Source organism: Phacochoerus africanus, chromosome 15 (genome assembly GCF_016906955.1).
Source record: "Phacochoerus africanus isolate WHEZ1 chromosome 15, ROS_Pafr_v1, whole genome shotgun sequence".
Lineage (NCBI taxonomy): Eukaryota > Metazoa > Chordata > Mammalia > Artiodactyla > Suidae > Phacochoerus > Phacochoerus africanus.
In genome coordinates, this window is record NC_062558.1 from 16773614 (window position 1) to 16796750 (window position 23137).

The 23137-nt window shown below is 41.7% G+C and overlaps 1 protein-coding gene across 5 annotated transcripts in view; it reads right to left on the reverse strand.

Annotated features, from left to right (window-relative positions):
- Positions 1-23137, reverse strand: part of GALNT7 (polypeptide N-acetylgalactosaminyltransferase 7) — a 119010-nt gene that overhangs the window by 11557 nt on the left and 84316 nt on the right. For 4 of the 5 annotated variants that reach the window (XR_007132295.1, XR_007132294.1, XM_047761403.1 and 1 more), the window contains exons 3-8: positions 15100-15266; positions 10622-10752; positions 10289-10368; positions 7702-7884; positions 4255-4372; positions 2799-2921 (exon numbers count right to left, since the gene is read on the reverse strand). Coding sequence is in view for 3 of the 5 variants with exons in the window: in XM_047761403.1 (XP_047617359.1) it covers positions 2799-2921; positions 4255-4372; positions 7702-7884; positions 10289-10368; positions 10622-10752; positions 15100-15266 (802 nt within the window). In the remaining 2 variants the exon portion in view is untranslated. Of the gene's footprint in view, positions 1-2798; positions 2922-4254; positions 4373-7701; positions 7885-8027; positions 8211-10288; positions 10369-10621; positions 10753-15099; positions 15267-23137 lie in introns of all 5 variants that reach the window. The other variant, XM_047761404.1, reaches the window with a different exon arrangement.

Below are 23137 nucleotides of genomic sequence, written 5' to 3' on the forward strand. Positions count from 1 at the left end.
AGTGGTGCTGCCAGTCTGGTGAAGTACAGCAGAGCCACTTCACTCCAGCCCACAAATGAGTGGCTATTTTCCCCAGTTGGTGTACTTTGAAAAGCAACAAAAGAAAAATCAAATAGGGAGCTCCCATTGTGGCTCAGGGGGTTAAGATCCTGACTAGTATCCATGAGGGTGTGGGTTCAATCCCTGGCCTTGTTCACTGGGTTCAGGATCCTGTGCTGTTGCAAACTACAGTGTAGGTTGCAGATGCAGCTCATCTTGGATCCTGAGTTGCTGTGCCTGTGGCTGTAGCATAGGTTTCAGCTACAGCTCTGATTCCACCCCTAGCCTGGGAAATCCCATATGCCACAGGTGCAACCCTAAAAATAAAATTAATTAATTTTAAAAAAGAACAATCAAATAGGCTGACAGGTAATAATTGACAAAGATCGAACTTTCGCTATTTTATGCAACAAGCCCACACAGGCGTGAATCTATGTGATGGATTCAGTACAGACCCAGCCAGGTCCCTAGCTTGAACATCTCGTGGGAGCAAGCTCTAAACAGGTTCTGAGTGTCAGTCTGTTCAGCCTGGTGGCCACAAGGTTTCTTCTGTGAGTACTCATCTCTTCTGCTGCAGTGAGAAAGCAGCACAGGTCACAGGCAGCCAAACAGCTGGCTGAGCTCCCAACCCAGCTTTGCTACTACAAAAGGCTGGTTGCTGACCGCTGCAGGAACATCTAGTGTTCAGACTAAAGTTTTTCTCTGCCGCAAGATTAACCATCACAGGGTGAACACCCTGCCATAGGTATGTTGCTGCAAAAGCCTGTGCCTTCAGAAAAGTTTTAAGCTGCAGTCTCCTAAAAGAACACAGGATTATTGCTACATGTTTTGAATTCTTGCAAATCCATCCAAAACTAGACACAATCCATGTCCCCCAGGTGCTCACAAACAGTAAGAATTATGCGTATGCAGATAAGGTTACAGCAACAAAAGGGAAGAGCACTTCATTGCTTGTGAAGGGAGGGGGAAGGGCTCAGTTCCAAGCGGTGCTTAATGAGGAGGGACAGGAACTCAGAGCAAAGAGCGATGCAAATATGACAAATCACGGTGTACCTGGAGTCCTGAAAGATGTTCATTACCACAGCTGGAACTGGGATTCACTGAGAAAAGCTTCTTCGGTTTCCTCATTTTAAGAAGAGTTTAATTAAGAAGTTAATCTGTGCAAAGTATTCAGATTTGTACACATGCGGCACTCAGGAAGTGTTAGCTTTAGTAATACTAATGTTCGTTTTTAAGGACTTTGCACGTCATCTGTCAGCTGACAACCATCCAAAGGGTCTCAGCAGGGGGCAGACACCAGATTCAGTTCTCAGGGTAATGTTGGGGGGAGGGGTGGCAGTGAGGGTGGAGAGTCAGGGAGCAGGGGAGTGAGCACCCAGGGGGCACCCAGGGCACCTGTGCTGGTGAGGGGAAGCCTGGACCCAGAAGGCATAGATGAGGCAGAGCCAGGCCATGTCTGGAACATCTGAGGGTCATCTAAGAGAAGGTTCTAGAAGGCAGCTGGCCATAAAGGTCTGCAGCTCAAGAACCATGGGCTGGAGGAACAGCCCTGGAGGGGTGGAGGGGACAGACAGAAATGGACAGAGGGCGCTGGAAAAGGCTGTGTTTCCTGGGGGCTGATAGGACCCTCGGTTAATCTCTCTCTCTTTTTTTTGGTCATTTTAGGGCTGCATCCGCAGCATATGGAGGTACCCAGGCTAGGGGTGGCATCACAGCCCCAGCTGCTGATCACACAGCCACAGCAACTTGGGATCTGAGCCTCATCTGTGACCTACACTACAGCTCACAGGAACACCAGATCCTCAACTCACTGAGCAAGGCCAGGGATCGAACCTGCGTCCTCATGGACACCAGTTAGATTTGTTTCCACTGAGCCATGATGGGAACTCCCGAGCCTCAGTTAATCTGACAGAGATTTAACCCTTTTCCCTGCAGTGCAGCCTTCCTGAGCCAATCTGACTTTCCATCAGTTCTTGGTGACTGTCTGATTCCAAGGGCAGGTTCTCTTCCTGCAAGGCTGTCAGGTACTATCTTTGTGTTATTGTGAAATTTTAATATTGGCTTCTGTCATAGCTGGGGGCTCCATTTGGCCATTTCTAGGATAATTTGGCTAGTGAAAAAATTTTAAAGCCTAGTCTGTTATCTCTTCTCTTTGGAGAACTGTCCTAAGTTGTATCTATAGCCAAAAACAGACTTCCTTCTGCTTTTGACTTGGTTAAGGGCTCTAGAAAAGGAAGGGTACCACAGTCACATACTCTTAGTCTAAGAAAGCAGCCCAATCAAAGGAGCAAGGCCTTCTTCCTGCCAGCAGTGGGGCCTGTGGCCTCTGTGTGAACTTTTTCTGGTTGTCCCAGGTTAGAAGGACAAAAGATATTAAACTTCTGCAAGCACTGTTCAAAAATTTGAGTCTTTACTACACAGTACTTTACTTGTTAAATATCAAATAAAAATAGTGTTTTACTCACGTCTAAATGATAGAAGCTGGTATTTTCCTACACAGTGTCAGGTTTTAAAAATTTGAGATATTTTCACAGAGAACATTCAAGATGAGAATTCTAATCAGAATGGCATACAAGGAATAACCTTAAAAAACAAGAAGCTGTTTCATGAGTAAGTCCAGCCCAAGTTAAAAGTGAGAAACAGCGTGTCTGCTTAACAGACGTACCGTGGTCAGCGAGGTGACATGTAAGTGACCACCTTGGCAGGCGGCACATAAATATTAGCCCCCCACCTCTTCCCCCTTCAGCTGAGAGACTCACCTTGAGAGTAGGTGAGGACCCAACGGAGATGGGCGGAGGATTCCCCTGCCAGCCCTCAAGACGGTAGATGTGTCCCACGCGGGAACAGGGCACGAACAGTAACTTGCCCCCGCACTGCCAGATCTGTCAGGGAGAGACACGCGGCGGCTGTTTCAAATGCCAAATCTGCCTTGTAAACATCAACCTAAAATCTAAAATAGGTTGGGTGTCCTCAGGAAACTTAAACTAACCAGAACCTAAAACAACCTTGTTTTTCGAGCTCACATACTAACAAAGAGGTCCTGGGAAGTGGGTCACACATGGCACTGGGGCACCTCCTGAGCCCAGCAGCTCAGGCAACAAGGCTCCCGGCTAACCTGGAGACGTACCTATGCTGTGCATCACTGCCCTCTCCCCACCCCCTGCTACTGGTGACTTCCTAACAACCTAACTGGCTCCCCTCGATCCCACGCTCCCCTATTTACAGCAGGAGATCACACTGGCTGACGGGACGCTCTAGGGCATGCTCTTCTCTCCTAACATCTCTGAATGTGGCTCCCCCCACTGCCTCTTAAACTGAGCAGCAACCTCTCAGATTGGCTGTGAAGGCTCTCTGAAGGCTCTCTTCCATAGTCACTTGCCCACATCATCTTCTTGGATGTCTGTCTGATTCATGCAGCCAGGTTCTGTAGACAGAGCTCCTGTCTCTGCAGCACTTTGCTGTCCACAGTCTGTTGCCTTTCCTCATTCCACCTGCATGGAAGTGTCCGCTGTATCTCACGCCCACCTTTCTAGTTCTGCTGGACACTTTCTTCTGCATGATGCTGCTGCTTCATCATGCCAGCAGAACATCCTTCTACCTTCTGACCATGCTATGAATTTAGGCACAATTCTCATTGCTCATTGACTAAGTTCTCAGAGAGCGAGGACAGAGCTGCTCTTCTGTCCCTCACAGTGCTGAGCTGGACACTAAGACAAGAGGTAATGGACATCCCTTCCATTCAAATGGAGCACAGGTCTCCTTTCTTTGGGAAGAGGGTGGGGACTGTCAGTCTGAGGACACACGGTCACTGGGATCTACTCCTGTCGTGAATCACCTTGTCCTATGTGATCAAGGGTCATTTCATCAGTGGACGGTCAGGTGACTCCTATACAGGCAGGTTCCCCCAAGTGCTCCTATAACAAAAGGCTCCAATGGACGGAAAGCCTTTGGGGGCAGGGAGGAGGGCAGGAGGGGAGGTATTTTTATATCTGAAATGTGTTGGCCTCAATTTTTAGCTGAGCCATGTAAACATATATTAAATTTGGAGCTTGGATTTTGCTTTATTTTCCCCAAAAGGCAAATGTTTTTGTTAGTCATTCCTTATAATTTAGAGAAATGCCTTAAAAAGTCTTTTCCAAAGAAATGAGCCTTATCTGAAATTCACAAGAATCAGTAACTGCTTAGAAAACTGACGATGTGTAAACAAAATGTTACCTTGTATGAGATCTCAAAGTTCTCACCGCCCCAAATCTGGAGACCTGGATCATAGAGACCCAGTTCAAAGAAGAAGTCTCGTTCAATGGCAAATAATCCTCCAGCCATGGCTGGGGACCTACAGAGAAGAAATGTTGCAATAACTTATCAAGACAAGCCCCCGCTATCCCTTCACTAACAGACCACAAGCCTGTTTAGAATACAGTACACACACACAGTGATGCATAGAAGAGGCAGAACTGATGGCCAAACATTAGGAAATTATAAAGCCTTCAAAAAAACAATCTGTTCATAATTTCTTAATGAATTTACTAAAATTTTTAACTGACAATCATGTTACAGTTCATTACAAATTAGAACATTACTTCATTTCGCCATCAGAGGGCGTCTTGGTTCCTTTGTTGACTTAAAAACTAAGCCTTGAGAGCTGGTTAAAACAGAATCTTCCCTTTCTCTCCTAAAAATACTGAGCCATGTACCTGTGGTCTGCTAACTGTTCCCACAATGATTCATGACTCATTCTAGGATGAGTGAAATCATACACTATGGAAGTAGTCTCTCATTTTTAAATTTTATAGCCCAGGGATTTGCCATATAAGGGTGTAAATCATGGTGGAACAGCCACAGATCATTCAGAGTTTTTAGATGTAGCACAGAAATGACAAAAGAGAATTAGAGCTGTTTACCTTGTAGGGGAGGCAGGCATGTCAAAGAGGGATCTGTGGGGTACCTGAATGGGATCTTGAACTGGGTACTTTTTAGGGACAACACTGCCATCGTTAGACTGAGTTAGAATTTTCACCCTGTTCCCTGCCCCCACCCCCAAACAATTAGTTATCACTGCATACGATTCTTAGGTGGACTCTGCTAGTAGAGCTTCTTCATGGTCACAGCTAATATTGAATCTATCACCAATTCCTACTGACTCTACCTCGAACACACGTCTTGACTCTACTTCTTCACAGTATCACTGCTGCCATCCTGGACTAAGTGCAATGACCCCCTGACTGTGTCATTTGTTCTTTGCTGCCCCATCTGAGGCTTGTCACACACCAGGTACTGCTTCACTGCTCTGCCCTTGCTGGGAACACGACCAGCTCCCTTCTATCCCAGGGCCTTCATGGGCGCTGTCCCTCTCCTAAAATGCCCCCCACCCCCACCCCCTGGCTGATTCCCCATCCTTCAGGGCTCAGCCTCAGTGACACTTGCCATAAGCTCTGAGAACACTGTGGTTTTTTTTTTTTTTTTTTTTTGCTTTTTAGAGCTGCAGCTGCCGCGTATGGAAGTTCCCAGGCTAGGGGTCAAATTGGAGCTGCAGCTGCCAGCCTACAGCACAGCCACAGCAATACCAGATCCTTAACTCAATGAGCAAGGTCAGGGATTAAACCCGCATCCAATGGATACCAGTCAAGGTTCATAACTGCTGAGCCACAACAGGAACTTCCCTGTTGTTTTTCTTCACGCCACTCATCACACTTACTCCAGAGCCACTCCTGTAGTTAACTGTTCAAGTTCTCTCTTGCCCACTACATTTTAAGTGCCACAAACATGTCTCTCTAAAATTTATCCCCAGAAAATAGTGCCTGGCATACAGTAAGCACTCATTAAATATTATATAAATAACGAACCAAGCAACATTTTCAATATTAAAGGGAAATCACATCAGGGGAGAATCCTTCTCTCATAAGGCTTTTCTTCTTCTTAAAGTATTCTGCCTAACTCACTAAACAGCCTTATTATGTTTTTGGTTATATTTTCAGGCCACATTTATCTGTCACTTAACATTATTATAACTACGTCTTTTTTTTTTTTTTTTTTTTAATGGCTGTACTCACAGCATATAGAAGTTCTTGGGCCAGGGACTGAATCTGAGCTGCAGCTACGAGCCTACACCACCACTGCAGCAACGCCAGATTTATTAACCCACTGCACCAGGCTGGGCATCGAACCCAATAATCCACTGCAGTGGGACTTCCAGCTCACTGTCCCATAGTGGGAACTCCAGTAACTATGTCTTTTTAATCTTTAAATACATTCCCACTTGGTACACATTTGAAAATGTATCCTTGACATGCATATCAGTGATTTATTTAAAGAAAAACCTTCCTTAAATTTTTCTCGCACATATACAAATTTTGGAGTTCCTGTTGTGGCCCAGCAGGTTACCTGACATTGTCTGGGTTCAATCCCTGGCCTCACTCAGAGGATTAAGGATCCAGCATTGCCACAAGCTGCAGCGTAGGTTGCAGATGTGGCTCAGATCTGGTGTTGCTGTGGCTGTGGTATAGGTTGGCAGCTACATCTCTGATTTGGCCTGGGAACTTCTATATGCTGCAGGTGTGGCGGTGAAAAGGAAAAAAAAATTTTTTTTCTCTGCAAGCCTACGAAACTGGCAGAAATATAAATGTAGTCATCACTCCCCTGCCTTTTTTTCCCCAGAATTATTTGTGAGTCCGGTTAAGCAGTATGTTCCTGGACAATCTTTGAAAAACAACTTTAAAAAGAAATTTGAAAAACATCGAAAAAGCTAAAAGTTGTAAAATTTCCTTATGTTTGCCATTTCTGTATCCTGGCATCTCAATGTGCCCAAATCCCATCAGCTTTCTGTATGGAGACACCTTTCCAAAATCGAGTCGAACATCATCAGTAGCATTACAGGGAGAGAGACCAAAAGCAAAACTATAAGGTCAGAGAAGTAAAATCAGACACAGTGGGAAGCTTACAGGAACATTTAAGCAAACATTTCATTTGGGGCCACTCTTTTGAAAGATGGTAAAACGTTCCAGTGAAAAGACCAAAAGCAGAGAGTAGCATAAATTGTTCTATTTGAAGAGCCACAAGAGGGAGAAAGGCTGATTTTGGAATAAAGTTTCCTTTTAATCAAGTACTCTTCTGAGAATGAAGTAATAAAGGATTCTATGTAACATTTCCCAAAGTCATGTATTTTTATTCATCAACTTTAACTTGTACAAAAATAGTATTTAAGAGTTAGCAGATAAAACAAAAGGAGGGAAAAAAACTCTTGCCGCAGCCTTTCATTGTTAACACTACCCCCAAGGCATCGAAGTGGATATAAAACTTGGACTGTAAGTAATTTACACGTTTTAAACTTACAGAATGACGTGATCGTCAAAAGAACAAAATCTCATGTCCAGTCCATTAGGACGGGATGACAAAAGACTTTGTTTTTTCCACTGGTATTTGGAACTAATGCCATGAAATATATGCCCACCCCCAAATGGAGCTTGCTTTTAAGGAAAAAGCAATCACTGTGAATTTAAACGTGTGAAATGGAGCAAAGAAAGAAAACGTTTCAGAATCTGAGACAGCAGGTACAGTTTCAATAATAATACTTTTTTTTTGTTGTTGTTTTTTAAGGTTGGCAAGAGGTTAATAGGTTAGTGCCAGCTGGAGAAAAGAAAAACAGGTAAGTGATTTAGTGATTACCGATACGGTTCAGTTTTTGTCTTTCTCATTCTCTTCTCTCGAGGGGTCAGAGGCACCCGTTTCCAGAGCATGCTCCAATCCCACGCGCCTCGGGCATACCCATCTTCATCACCACCCCCTTGGGGTACAATTTCATACGTGTTGCCATTTATGACATCTATAATCGGCACAGTGCAAATGGTTCTGTGTTGTGTTGATGATGGCAGCAAAGATGAAATGGAAGGACACGTACGGACCCACATGTTTATACGAATACATGGGGAAGGAAAAAAAAGAAGGCACTTAGATCAACATTTCACATAAGAAGAGGAAGCAGTAATCTTTACCGATAAGGCTCAGTTTTATGTTTTCTCTTGGCCTTTTCCTTGTGGCTTAGGGGAATACGTTTCCACAGTAAACTCCAGTCCCAGGCCCCTCTGGCAAAGCCATCTTCGTCCCCACCTTGCTGTGGCTCAATGGAAAAATCATTCCCATCTATGTAATCTATTAGAGGCACAGTACATGTAGTTCTGAAACATTTACAGAAAATGAAAAAGCATTTAAGAAACCAAATCTGACTAGTTTAACAAGCCTAGCTGTATGATCTTTTTTCCCCCCGCCCCCAAGGCATGTGCAAGTTCCTGGGCCAGGGATTGAACCCGCTCCACAGCTGTAACCAGAGCCACAGCAGTGTCAATGCCAGATCCTTATCCCACTGAGCCACCAGGAAACTTGTGTGTTATCTCTTTTTACTGGGGGCAGGGTGGTGTCTACCCCTGCCCCACCCCCCACCAGAGACTTTAATACCTAATGGGAAATAGAAGTGAATAAATGCATTGAAGAGTCAAGGAGGCTGGTTTCATAAAGGAAGGAGAGAGGAGATGTTCCTTGGCTTCTGGGCAAATGTCAGGGACAAAGAGCCATATTTTTTAATTTAACAGTGTTTCCTCACTTTCACTTTGGTCCTACAGGCAATGTTCTCTTGGTAACCTTGCATTATCTACCAGATTTCCTTGCCTGTTATTTTCCCTCCTGACCCCTACATTAAAAATGACTGTGTGTGTATGTGTGTAGAAAGATAATGCCTGCTACACTTTCAGTAGTGTTCCCAAGTCTTCGCTGCTTTCTGCTTCTTTGAGAACAGTTATTATGAAACTGTTTCTGTACATTTACTTGATCTTCTTTTCCTGCTTTTTATTGCAAAAAAGCCAGCTTTTCTTTTACTTAAAAAAAAAAAAAAGAAAAGCTTACTGTACTGTATTCCTGCTTTTTAAAAAAACAAGAAAAAAATCCCTCAAAATCTGCTAAAAAACTTAAATAGTGGCCTGAGAATTTGGAGCAAACAATTACCTTTTCTTTGAGCTTTATGAAAATGCTGGCACTATATGACTAACTAGGTGTACAGCCAACTCTACAAAGATAATTGGTGCCCTGCTAGTCCCAATGCTCCTTTTATCAGAAAGGATTTCAAAATGTATTTCCTAAAATGGAGATTATAGGTTTTCATGGCCATGTTAAGCTGCTTTTTAGATGTTTAGAAACCAAGGGCAAAGTCTATGGGGCTTCGGATTTTGACAGAGGGAAGGTGTTGTGGATTCCCACCGGCCAGGGGAAGGTCCCTGTGGGAAGCTGTCCCCTCACTGCCCCCAGGACTGCCAGTTTGCAGCAGGAGAGGTGAAGATAAAGGCTGTTTATCTTTCTCACTTCTCATGACTCTCAGATTTCTAAGTATGCAGTGGAACGTGTCCCAGAGAGATCTCAGTTGGACAGTTTATTAGCTGTCTGACTTGGGACAAATCAATTAATTTCTCTAAGCCTCAGCAAACTCTTCAAGACAATGGAGCTAATGATAATGTATCTTACAGGGTTGCTGTGAGCATTAACTCAAAGAGCACATGAAAATCATTCATGATAAATCCTCTGATGATTAAACCCTCCAGAGTTCTTCCTCTGACTCATGCCATTGCCATGGGGATTTGCCTTATTTTTTTCTAGATTCTGAAATAGTCAGAATTCTGGGCTGATGACAAGGAAGGCTTTGGGAACCAGGAGACCAGTGCTGCTGTCCACTGTTTCAGACCTTGTGTAAATGGAATGGCGATCAACCCATTTCCTTAGCACAGGTATCCACTTCTAAACTTTAAAGGTCCTAGGGGAACTCGGGGCCTTGACACAAATAACAAACAGCTGGTCCTTACCATGTAAAATAACAATTTCAAAGGGCATAAAAAAACAATAGGCATAATTTCAAAGTATGTTCTTTCAAGTCTTTCGAATGTTACCGAAGTGGAGTGAGCAATTACTATTATTCTTAGAGAAAGCTTCTGGAGCTAGAGAAAGTCTCTTCAGTAACCCAACCACAAGATGATTCTGAGGGAGATGCCCTAGGCTCAGATGCCCTAGGCTCAGATGCCTAACTGCCTGCATCCAAATCAGCCCCAAGGATAGGTCCAGCTCCACCCAGGGAAACAACTAGTGAAAGATAACACTCAAAACACAACATGATACCCTGAATGGAACTGAAATCAGAAGAATGAGAATATTATTTGTCCTTCTAGGAAGAGGTTTACTTTTCAACTAGGAAAGAAAGAAAGCAAGAGCATGTTACCTGTCCTTAGATATAGGAGCTACAAGTGGTGCATACCAGTTAACTGCCACCTCGCAGTGGGCGTCGAGGTATATCAAAACCTTCAAAAAGAGAGGCAGGGTGAAAAAACACTCCCCGTATATGGCACATCATCTATCACATACAAGTTAAAATTGGATGCTAATACAAACTCTTTGTTAGAGTCAACTATGACACTAAGTTTTCTGTTTAAGCCAACATTTTCATTTCAGTTAAAAAAATTAAAAACTCAAGGTGTATTTAAAAATGTATATGATCTTTTAGTTACTAAATCCAAAATGTTGATATCTATTACAGGTATCAAATGTTTCCTACCTGTCCCAGTTTGGCCTTCTGGGCACCGATACTTCGTGCCTGAATTAAACCTTCTCTTCTCTCATTTCGAAATACCTTCACTAGGCCATTCCACAGCTTAATATACTCATCCAGTTTTTCTTTTAAATGTTCTATGAATGAAAAATTCATTCACCATTACAAATTATACTTACATCTATAAACCAGTTAAACAATTATTTTTCTCAAGAAAAAAGGCTTGGCAACAACAGGTACTTTGGGCAGTCAATAATTTTACATAGATCAGACTGAATGTTTACTCCAGGAAAGTAAGGTAAAATGTATTATTCAAGTTAAATGTTGAGCTTAATATGCCTCTGGAGAACTAGATAGCCTGAGAATTAACAAACATCTCTCTAAACATTAAATAAATGATGACTATGCCAACTAACACAAAAACTGAAAAAAAAAATCACATGTTAAAATATCGTATCTAGAAGCTTTCAGGCACAGTAGTTTGTATGCTTTTGGCAGAAGCAATGGTTCAGGATTTCTAAAGATGCATCGCCTGTAAATAACATTACATGACTGCACCACCATCACACAGGGTGTAGGGTATTAACATTTGTTTCTGATCCATCCTTTCCCTACAATCAGTGTTGAAAGGTGTAGTCTTGGTGTGGTGATGAATATAGTTCCCATCAAGTTGGCAAATAACAATAAAAGACCCCATTTTCTCTGTATTTTAAGCATCAATAAGTGTGTGTGTATATATGTGTGTGTGTGTGTCTATGTACATATTTATAAATATTCACAAACTTACGTAATAAATATGTATTATATATATAGTTATATGTATGCATATATTGCAATTTGGGACAGAAAAGTTTGTGTTACAAAAACAAGATACATTTGCCAAAGTTTCCATCTTGGCTTCCCAGTTACAAGAGAACAGTTTTTGTTTGTATCACTGTAAGCCCATGAAATTGGCTCATCACAGCCACAACTAATTCCTGGATCCTTAAAAATGTTTCTTGAAGACACAAAAATTATTTTTAAGTAGTTTAAAATTTTGGCTCATGAATACAAAAACAAATTAAAAAATAGCTGTATTTAGTGGCAAGCTAGTGGTTAAATGGGCAAATTAGGCTGTTCGCTTAATATTTTACTCATTTTTAAGGAGCTTATAATTAGCCAGACACCCACACATGGGTATTCAATACTCAGAAGAGAAAATTTTCCTTTTTATATTCTGGTATCCAGTTTTAATGAGAATTATAAATAAAATTCTTACACTGAAATTACAATCCCCTCCCCCCTGCAAAACTCTTGGCAATTTTCCCTTCAATATGTTTTTTTTTTTTAAAAAAAGCTCTTACCTCCCTTTTCTTTTCTTTTTTTTTAAGCTAGGTACAGTCCTAAATGTTTTATTTATTTGTCTTTTAGTGCCATACCTGTGGCATATGGAAGTTCCCAGGCTAGGGGCTGAATCAGAGCTGTAGCCACTAGCTCATGCCACAGCCACAGCAACGCTGGATCCCAGCCCCATCTGCAACCTATACCACAGCTCACCGCAATGCCAGATCCTTTAACCCACTGAGCGAGGCCAGGGATTGAACCACATGGATGCCTAGCAGGGTTCGTTACCACTGAGCCACAAACAGGAACTCCCCTAAACTGTTTTTTTAAAAAGCCCCTTCTGAATTGCACTAGGTCCTTTTTTGGATACGTGATCTAAACAAATCTAAAATAAACTGTTAGAGCCAGAAATGAGTTAATGGTCTGCTCTTTAAATTTAGGTTCTAGTTAAGCTGACTTCTGCGCACAGTAGGCCACATGACTTGCTGTGGCCAACGAGAGGCGGGTGGAAACGAGGTGCACTGTGAGCCAAAGTGCTCCCCTAGCCACCTTCCCTGAGACCGGTAGGTAGGACCGCGTAGGATGTGTCTCCAGATCCCAGCAGCCCAGTGCCTAACACACCAGTGGAGAGGAGTGTTCTCTGTTCAAAGGCTCCAGACCGTGAGGTTTTGAAGACACTGTAACTTCCAAAAACCTGAAGGTTTGGAACAGCTAGCTCTTTTGTGGGGTTTTATATCCATTAGTTAACTATTCTGTCTTTAAAACAAAAAGCTTTACATACTGAATATACTGGGGAAAGAAAACAATCCCAGTTTTCCCTCTAGTAAGATTTTTCCAAACACTATATAATTTTACTGAGGATAGGGCTGACAGATGTCAAGGTTGTTTTGAATTTGGAAAGAGTTATGAAAGACCTTTCATACGTCTATCCACAGGTAGTCCCCACCAAAGGCAAGACCCTACATGAAATTGCTTTTAAAATGTGTTATAAGAGGGAGTTCTCCTGTGGTACAGCAGTTTAAGAATCTGACGTTGTTACTTCAGCAGCCTGAAACACTGCTGTGGTGGGGTTTGATTTCTGGCGGACAAGCCAAAAATACATACGTACATACATAAATTGTGTTACAAAAGGCTTAATATTAGAGGTTTGTAACAATAGACGCACTGATCACAAAAAAAAAAATTAGTAAAGTCGACAAAAAACTTAAGCTCCAGTTTTTTGTTTTGTTTTGTTTTTGTCTTTTTGCCATTTCTAGGGCCGCTCCCGTGGCATATGGAGGTTCCCAGGCTAGGGGTTGAATCGGAGCTGTAGCCACCGGCCTACGCCAGAGCCACAGCAACTCGGGATCGGAGCCTCGTCTGCAACCTACACCACAGCTCACAGCAACGCCGAATCCTTAACCCACTGAGCAAGGCCAGGGATCGAACCCATAACCTCATGGTTCCTAGTCGGATTCGTTAACCACTGTGCCACAATGGAAACTCTAAGCTCCCAGTTTTGTTCTTCTTTCCTTAGGCCAAGCAAGGAAGTAAGATTTCAGAATGGGAAACACCTTTTGGTGTATCTTTACTTTTTTTTAAGACTATGTTGAGCTATTACTTGTATTAGTAACACAGGCGTTTTTAAAATCAATACAATCATAGAAATGGGATTTCTGCAAGTTATTCTTGTAGATTTAAGTTTTGCTAAATCTAAAACATGGTTAATATCAACAATATCACTTGAAAACATACTTTCGAGTATTTATTTTGAGAGAGGACTAGTATTCTTAATGAAAATATTCCTGTTGCATAAAATTGCAACCAAGAGTCTAAATTAAAGACATGTGATGTGACTGAAAAATTTAAAAGTTATACATTCTCTGCTGTAATTAAAAATGATTAGCTGAAAAAAGTGATTAGTTGCACAATGAGGAGGGAGAAAAGAAGTAAGTAGGTCGTATTTCTACTTCTTCTCCATGCCAACATATGTGTACCAGATCAAGATTCTGGTCATGTCCTTGCAAAAACAGAAGAGATTTATCAGACTGTGAGAGTTCTAAATGAAGTTTTAGAGGAAGCTTCTGTAAAGCCATTTGAATGATATTTTCATGCTGCCCATGTTCTGACTCCTAACATTATGTTCAGTGATATCACTACTTGTACATAAATATTCTCTGCAAAACTCATTTGCCAAAAAGCAAATATCCTGTTGTTACTGAGATGCCTGAGCTCTTTGGTCAATTTTCAAAGGTTTCAGTTCAGTTCTGTGACAAGCAACGAAAAATATATAAATACGGTGATCTAGGTTTCAGTAATACAATCACATACTGATTTGGGATCTGAGCTATAGCATTACCTATCTTTTGATATTTATGTCACTAAGAAGATATATTCAGCTTACAACAATGGATCTATTTGAAGAAAAAAAAAATGTTAACTTAAAAAAAGCTCACTTCTCTGGAAAAATCAGCGCTCAATCTCTCCAAGTTGAACCATGCCTAACAAACACCTCCCTAAATGCTGATAGAGCTTGCTCCTTGGAAAGGATTTTAAAAACCCTGACAATTTTCTACTATTCAATATTCTAAATCAAATATAGAAAAAAATTATCTTTAATAGGTACTTTCTTTTGTAAATAAAAATAGGCCATGGTTTCTGGTCAAATTAAATATTTGCACCATCATTCAAATACAAAACATGAGCTACTCAATAGGTATAGAATTCAGTCTGACAACTGTGGACAGAGCTTTGAGTGGCATTAAGATAAATATATATATGCCACTGCATTTTTTAAGTGGTCCAATAAATTACCGCTACGGTTAAATTTTTATAAAACACAAGGCCCAAAGAAGTGGTATAAGACTGTGGTTAAATACACAGACTTATGAGCCTCTACATTTGGATGTGGCTGTTAATTACTACCTCTGTGACCTCTGGCAAGTTATTTAACATCTCTGAGCCGCAAGTGTAAAATAAAGGTAAACAATATCACAAGGGCTACTGTCAGAACTAAACAAAATAATTCACATTCAGAGCTTGGCACAGTAGCAACTTGATAAGCAAGGCTCTCAACAGATGCTAACTATTAATTTCTGAAGACTATTCTGAAATCACATTTTTTTGCAATCATTTATAATTAACTCATTTTATAGACAAAATGTCAATTCCATAGCCATTACCTTTGTTGCTGAAATCATCAATCAACACGATTTCTGCCAGGTATTTCCTTGGAGTCCTTTTAATTACACTGTGGACTGTTCTCATGAGGGTTGACCACCCCTCATTATGGAAGACAATGACGATGCTGGCCGTGAGCAGGTTTTCATCGTAATGCCAATACTTGCATCTGCAAAAGGAGCATTTCATCGTATTTACTCAGGGGTAATCTACAATGCTTGGTCCCAAGCTTACCATGACTATGTTTTCTGACTGAATTAAATATTATTGACTTAACTCAGGCAAGGGAATGAAATACAACTTTTCATATTTTAACAGAAACCCAAGGTAGAAGAGAAGTTGCTATGAGATGAAGTCAGCTAGGGATGGTATTAAGGCCTATTTTTCATGACTTCAATCTTGGTTTATTTTCCGTTTTAAAACTCTGGTGCAAGTTCCTGTTGTGGCTCAGCAGGTTAAGGACCTGACAATCTCTGTGAGGATGTTGGCTTGATCCCTGGCCTTACTCAGTAGGTTAAGGATCTGGCATTGCCACAAGCTGCAGCGTAGGTTGCAAATGCAGCTCAGATCCAGTATTGCCATGGCTGTGGTGTAGGCCGCAGCTGCAGCTCTGATTTGCCACCCCCCGCCCACCCCGGCCCAGGAACATCCATATGCTGCAGGTGTGGCTGCAATAAACAAAAACAAAAAAAATCCTCTGGTGAAAGAGATTTATTTCACTGGCTGTGAAGAAACCATTGTATAAATGAATCTGAAAACTGTCCAGTTCTAATATGGCTAAAACATTCAGAAAAACATTAAATGGGCTGAACTGTGGCATATGGAAGGCATTCCACAATTCACAATTAACTGTTGGGTAAGTAAACAAAGTTCTAATAGTGGCTAAAGAAAGGGCCTTTAACTATTTTACTACATAAAACTACTTGGAACAACTGTAGCAGGAATAATTTTGCCAGAAGCCTTTTTCTAATTGGAAGGATAAAGACTCAGGGAACCAGGGACGGTTCACTGAATTTCACAGAGCGGTGTCTCTCTCTCCCCTTCTCCCTCTAACTCTCTCTGTCTCTCTCTCTCATACACACACACACACACACACACACACACACACACACACAGAGTCAGCCCTCCATATCTGCAGGTTCTGCATCTGAAGATTCAACTAACTGTGGGTCAAAAATACTGAAAAATAAATCGCAGAAAATTCCAAAGAGCAAACTTGAATTTGCCATGGCAACTACGTGCATAGTGTTTACATTTTATTTACAACTAGTCACATAGCCTTTACATTGTATTAGGTATTATAAATAATCAACAGATGGTTGAAAGTATTGGGGAGGATGTGCCCAGGTCATATGTAAAAACTACGTCATTTTATATAAGGGGCTTGAGTATCTACAGATTTTGGTATCCGAATGGGTCCTGGAACTTTTCTCCCAAGGATACCAAGGTACAATTATGTATTATGCATATACAAACAAATGTATATACACATGTATGAGTAAATGTACAACCCACACATACTTTTTTTGTTTGGTTATGGGAGAACAGGACCGTAAGAACACAACAGACTAATGAGAGCAGTTTAGAGACTCATGTTCTTTCTGTAGGAGTTAATTTTTTAGAACTAGCATCTGGAGCCCATTACCTTCTACTTGATAAAAAGAAAAGAAAAGATTTTTTTTTTTAATACCAGTGCTTTTCATGAAGTAGTAAATAAGCTTGCCCCCAAGATTAAATTTAAAACATAAAAGCAGTAATTAACATTATCAGCTTAAAAACCTATACCACCATTATCTAAAACAGGACCTGGCCCAATATACATGCAAACAACTTTTTCTCCGAAAGTGTTTATTTCCCTTTCAACACTGTTCTCAATTATCTATGTTCTTAGATAAATTGTAATGAATTTATTACAATTATAGTTGCACAATGATCACAATCCAATTTGATAGGATTTCTATCCCACAACCCTGGTGCATCTCCCCACCCCCCAAACTGTCTCCTCTGGAAACCATAAGTTTTTCAAAGTCTGTGAGACAGTATCTGTTCTGCAAAGAAGTTCACTGTGTCCTTTTTTCAGATTCCACATGTCAGTGAAAGCATTTGATGTCGGGGTCTCTTTGTCTGACTGACTTCACTTAGCACGATAATTTCTAGGTCCATCCATGTTGCTAAAAATGCCAGTATTTAATTCCTTTTAATGGCTGAGTAATAGTCCATTGTGTATATGTACCACATCTTCTTGATCCACTCCTCTGTCGATGGACATTTAGGTTGTTTCCATGTCTTGGCTATTGAAAATAGTGCTGCAATGAACACTGGAGTACATGTGTCTTTGCGAGTCGTGGTTTTCTCTGGATAGATGCCCAGGAGTGGGATTGCTGGATCAAATGGCAGTTTTATTTTTCATCTTATGAGGAATCTCCATACTGTTTTCCACAGTGGTTGCACCAATTTACAATCCCACCAACAGTGTACTAGGGTTCCTTTTTTTCCACACCCTCTCCAGCACTTATTATTTGTAGACTTTTTGATGATGGCCATCCTGGCTGGTGTAAGGTGGTACCTCATGGTGGTTTTGATTTGCATTTCTCTAAGAATGAGTGATGTTGAACATCTTTTCATGTGTCTTTTGGCCATCTGTATGTCTTCTTTGGAGAACTGTCTGTTTAGATCTTCTGCCCATTTTCTGATGGGGTTGTTTGTTTTTTTGGTATTGAGCGGTAGGAGGTATTTATAAATTTCAGAGATTAATCCCTTGTCAGTGGATTCATTTGCAAAGATTTTCTCCCATTGTGTGGGTTGTCTTTTCATTTTGTTTAGGGTTTCCTTTGCTATGCAGAAACTTTTAAGTTTGATTAGGGCCCATTTGTTTATTTTTGTTTTTACTGTCAATACTCTAAGAGGTGGATCTGAGAAGATGTTGCTATCGTTTATGTCGGAGACTTAGAGGTTTTTATTTTTTTAAAAAAATAGAAATCAGACTGTCTGGAATCCATTTAATCTTATTTCTTACATCAGCATTTTCTCGTTAAATGAATAGTAAGTGCCTGTTATATTCTAAGCTAGAACACCGAGGAACAGACACAGTGTCTGTCCTTGTGATGCTCATGGTCCTACAGAGTAGGCCAAACATGGAGCAAATACCTGCACTTTGCATGTGTTGGTGCAGAAACCACAGTGCATCTGACAGGTAGACCTCACTTAACCTCAAGACAGGTGGTCAGGAAGGCGTCCTGGAGCCAAGAGGTGAGGTTGAGACAAGAAGGATGATTTTAAAAAGTACTGAAACCAAAAAGTGGAGAGGAAAAGATAAAAGCACAATGAATTGTATGCATGTGATTCAGATTAAAAAAAAATGAATAGAAGGAAGACCTGTATCTTTAGAAGGTATAATTAAAATATGAAAAAAACTGAAGCAGAAAAGTTACAGAGAAGGGCATTTGCAGTAAAACAGCAAATGCCAGCACATATCTATATGTCAGGCACTATTCCATGTGCTTCACTTTTAATAACTTAATTAACCTCTCACTGTCACTATAAGGTTAGAAACATTAATGTCCTCATTTTACAGGTGAGGGGATTGAGGCTCAGAGATAAATGACTGACTATGATCACTCAGCTAGAAAGTTAACAAAGTCGGGACATAAGCTGAAGCTGTCTGGAGTTTTATAAGAAATCTTGTTAAATGTAAAACAACAGGAAAAGAAAAACTACTAGTGATAGCTATCCATGAATGGCTAAAAACTGATCTAAGGTCTAAAAATTGACACTGACATTGAATATTAATGTCAGTACAAGGCACCCCAGAGCTTATAGTTATGGGATGGAAGCTCTCTTCCCCCTTCTTCTCTGCCCTTTGCAGCCTGGAGACACCCCAGGACCAAGGAAGTGGTGGGGGCAAGGCACCCTTGAGCACCAAGATGGACTTTCCAAATCTGGGAGGGCACAGTGCTCTTTCAGAATAACTGTAGTGGAGGAACACAGATCTTGAAAGAAGATGTAATGAGTGTTTCTGTAGAGACTAATGTGGGCATTATGGATGAGTAGGGGCAATAATCCCCCCTCCAAAACTGTAAAACCAAACAAACAATACTCAGGCAATAATTTTCTTCCTCTGAATCTAACCTCGGGCTCCAAGAAACAGAACTGGAGGGGAGAGACACCAATTCTAATTTACAACAGACTCTGGAATTGGTGAGAATATTTCAGTCATGCAAGGAGATTTGGAACTTGCTAATTTTGAAGGCAAAAGATGACAACCTGGAGAAACAAGGCAGATAAAGCCTTTGGATGGGAGACAGAAAGGAGCTGAAAACATAGAGGGAATGACGCTGGGGAGGAAAAGGGTGGAATGAAGACGAGAGGGGTGATGGGGGCACCCTTTCTGTCCCAGAGACTCCACATGGAGATGGTTGGAGGTTTGGACACCCTACCTTGCATTCCTATAGGATGAGGGGCAAAAACTGGCAGAGAGACAACCACCCAACCCCCATCTTCCTCACCTCTTAAAGGTTTGGAAATAACTCCAAAGACCTAAACTAGATCATGTGCAAGGTACATATTTTTCTGATTTTCTTTGTCTTAAAAATTACAAAAAAAGGGAGTATTATTTTTTGAATCCATCTCCTAAAGACAACAAAATAAAAAATAAACAAATGAGACCTAATTAACCTTAAAAGTTTTGCATAGCAAAGGAAACCATTGACAAAAACAAAAGAAATATTTGCAAATGATATGACTGGTAAGGGATTAACAGCCAACATATATAAACAGGTTATATAACTCAGCATCAAAAAGACAAACAACTCTTGGAATTCCCTAGTGGCCTACTGGGTTAAGGATCAGGTACTGTCACTGATTCTTAATTTCTGCATGCTGCAGGCACACACACACACACAAAAGACAAACAACCCAATTAAAAATGGGCAGAAGGGAGTTCCCCATTGTGGCTCAGGTTTACAACCCAACACAGTGTCCATGATGCATGTTCAATTCTTGGCCTCTCTCAATGGGTTAAAGACTCAGCACATTGCTAAAAGCTAGGTCACAGATGTGGCTTGGATCCAGCATTGCTGTGGTGCTGGCGTAGGCTGGCAGCTGCAGCTCCAATTTGACCCCTAGCCCAGGAACTTCTATATGCCACAAGTATGGCCATAAAAAGAAAAAAAAAAAAATAGGCAGAAGAACTGAAGAAACTTTTTTCCAAAAAGGAAATGCAGATGGCAAGTAGGCACATAAAAAAATGCTCAACATTGCTAATCATTAGGGAAAAGCAAATTAAAACCATGATATTACTTCACACTTGTCAGAATGGCCACCATTCATCAGTAGGTCACAGATGTAGCTCAGATCCCACGTAGCTATTTGCAGTGACACGGATGGACTTTGCAGGTATTATGCTAAGTGAAATAAGTCAGACAGAGAAAGACAAATACTGTATGATATCACTTATATGTGGAATCTTAAAAATACAAGAAACTAGTGAATATAACAAAAAAAAAAAAAGCAGACTCAGAAATATAGAGACCAAACCAGTGGTTACCACTGGAGAAAGGGAAGGGTGAGTGGAGGGGTGCGTGAATAAGAGGTATAAACTACTGGGTGTAAGACTGGCCCAAGAATGCATTGTACAAGATGGAGAATACAGCTAATATTTTGAAATAACTGGGCTTGGAAAGTAAACTTTAAAAATTGTATAATTTTTTTAATTGGAAAAAAATTACAATACAATTTGTTGTACAAAATTCAAACAATACAAAAGTTTATAAAGTAAAGATAAAAGTCCCTTCCCTTTCCTCTCCCCAGTTATATCAAATATCACCACCTGGAGGAAATCACTGTTACTAGCTGGTTGTGTACTACTTAAAATCTTTTTATGCTCATGCAGACATGTAAATGCATGTCTGTGTATATATAGATATATTCAGATAAAAGGCACAGATTCTTCCTCCACGTGAGCATGTACAGATTTATCTTGTTATCTAATTCTCTGCGATTACTGCATAACATTCCAGAAGATGGCTGTTTCATAATTTATGTAAATCCTTTTCCTAATTGATGGACATTTCAGTTGACCCTACAATGATTGGCCTTGTTTGTAGATCTCTAGCCCTTGCCTGGGGATCTTTCCGACAAAATGCTCAAGACTGTAAGCTTACTGAGGACAGGCACCGCATCTATTTTGCACACACCAGCTAACACACAGCAGCTGCTCCATAAATATTTATTGAATTGCTTTAGGGATATTTTTGAAATGCCTCTAGAAGTGTTTCCTCCCCTGAGTAATGTCCACTCCCCACTCTACAATCCTATTTTTTGTGGCACAGTGGAAACAAATTCGACTAAGAACCATGAGGTTGTGGGTTTGATCCCTGGCCTCGCTCAGTGGGTTAAGGATCCAGTGTTGCCGTGAGCTGTGGTGTAGGTCGCGGATATGGCTCGGATCTGGCGCTGCTGTGGCTGTGGTGTAGGCCGGCAACTACAGCTCCGGTAAGACCCCTAGCCTGGAAACCTCCATATGCCATGGGAGTGGCCCTAAAAAGGCAAAAAGACCAAAAAAAAAAGAAAAGAAAAAAGAAAGGGGAGGCAGAAACTCTTCCAGTGGGTAAGGTTAGAAGTCTGGAGGAAACCAGATGACAAAAGAGAGAAAAAGCAGCTGGAGGGAGGGGCCTGAGCCCGGCCTTCCTTCCGAACTTCAGGGGAGATGGCCCTGCACAAGTAGAAATGACGCTGGAGGGCACTGGGGCAGGGAGAGTTAGACATTCCCCTTTCCCAGTCTCCTGTAGCTCTAGATGGAGCCAGGGAGCCTGGAAGTTTCTACCTGCTTTCAGCAAGAGTTCAGATCCAGGACTGACAGGAGCTACCATGGAAAGAGTAAGATGCCATGCAGCAAAGCTAAGTGGTAAAGGCTTCAGGCAGGGATCACAGGATCCTAGGTTCCATGAGCCAACGTGCAGGCTAGCCCAAGGTAGGGGAGGTGTGGGAGGGACTGCAGTCCCCAGGGCAGACAACAAGAAAGGTCAGTACACCTAGGAGCAAGGGGAACCTTACTCAGCCAGGAGTGGGCAGCAGAGATGGGAGTATGGGCCAAACTGGCCAAAACCTCAAGGCCAAGTGACCCTCCTGTCACCCAGATGCTAAAGGAGAGTAGGTGAGACCCCCTGGGGCTCAGGAGCATCCTGAGGGGGATCTGCACCAGAGAGGGATCTGTACCACAGGCCCCTGGTGCTGGCCCAGAAGACCTTGGCCCACATGGACTGTTAGCTTGACTCACAAGCTTCCATCAGCCCCCATTAGGCTGAATGAGGCTCAGAAGAAAGTTTGACTCTGGCAGCTTTTCTGACTTCCCGGCTGGGAGAGGCAGCCACTGGGTAGAGCACACAGAGTGCTGCAACAACACAGAGCCTGGAGAGAAACACCCCTGTGTCAAGGTCACACCTCTGTTCTGCATGGTTTCTCTCACTTTTACTGACACAGAATCTGTAAGTCCTAAGAAGGAGAAGGGCCAATGGAAACAGGATAAGTGCTGCAATGGATGGGTTTTGTTATAGATTTTTGAGTAATTTCTGCCTCTGGCAATTCATTTCCCAAGGGGCTTAAAAACCCTCTACCACCAAAGGATCTTGCTCCAGCATCAACACCAACACCTCTGGCCGCACACACTCACATTCAGGTCGCTGGTTTGCAGCAATTCAAGCTGCAGAGTTTTTATTAAAGTAATTTTACAGAATCTCTCCATCGTAGCTGTGAGGGTCAGGTGCTTTATCAGAAGAAAAGATAGGGAGTTCCCACTGTGGCTCAGTGGGTTAAGAACCTGACATTGTATCGGTGAGGATATGGGTTTGATCCCTGGCCTCACTCAGGTTAAAGATCTGGCATTACCACATGCTTGGGTGGAGGTCACAGATGGGGCTTGGATCCAGTGCTGTTGTGGCTATGGTGCAGGCCGGCAGCTGCAGCTCGGATTTGACCTCTAACTCAGGAATTTCTATATACTACAGGATGAGGAGGAGGGGGAGGGGGAGGAAAGATGGGAAT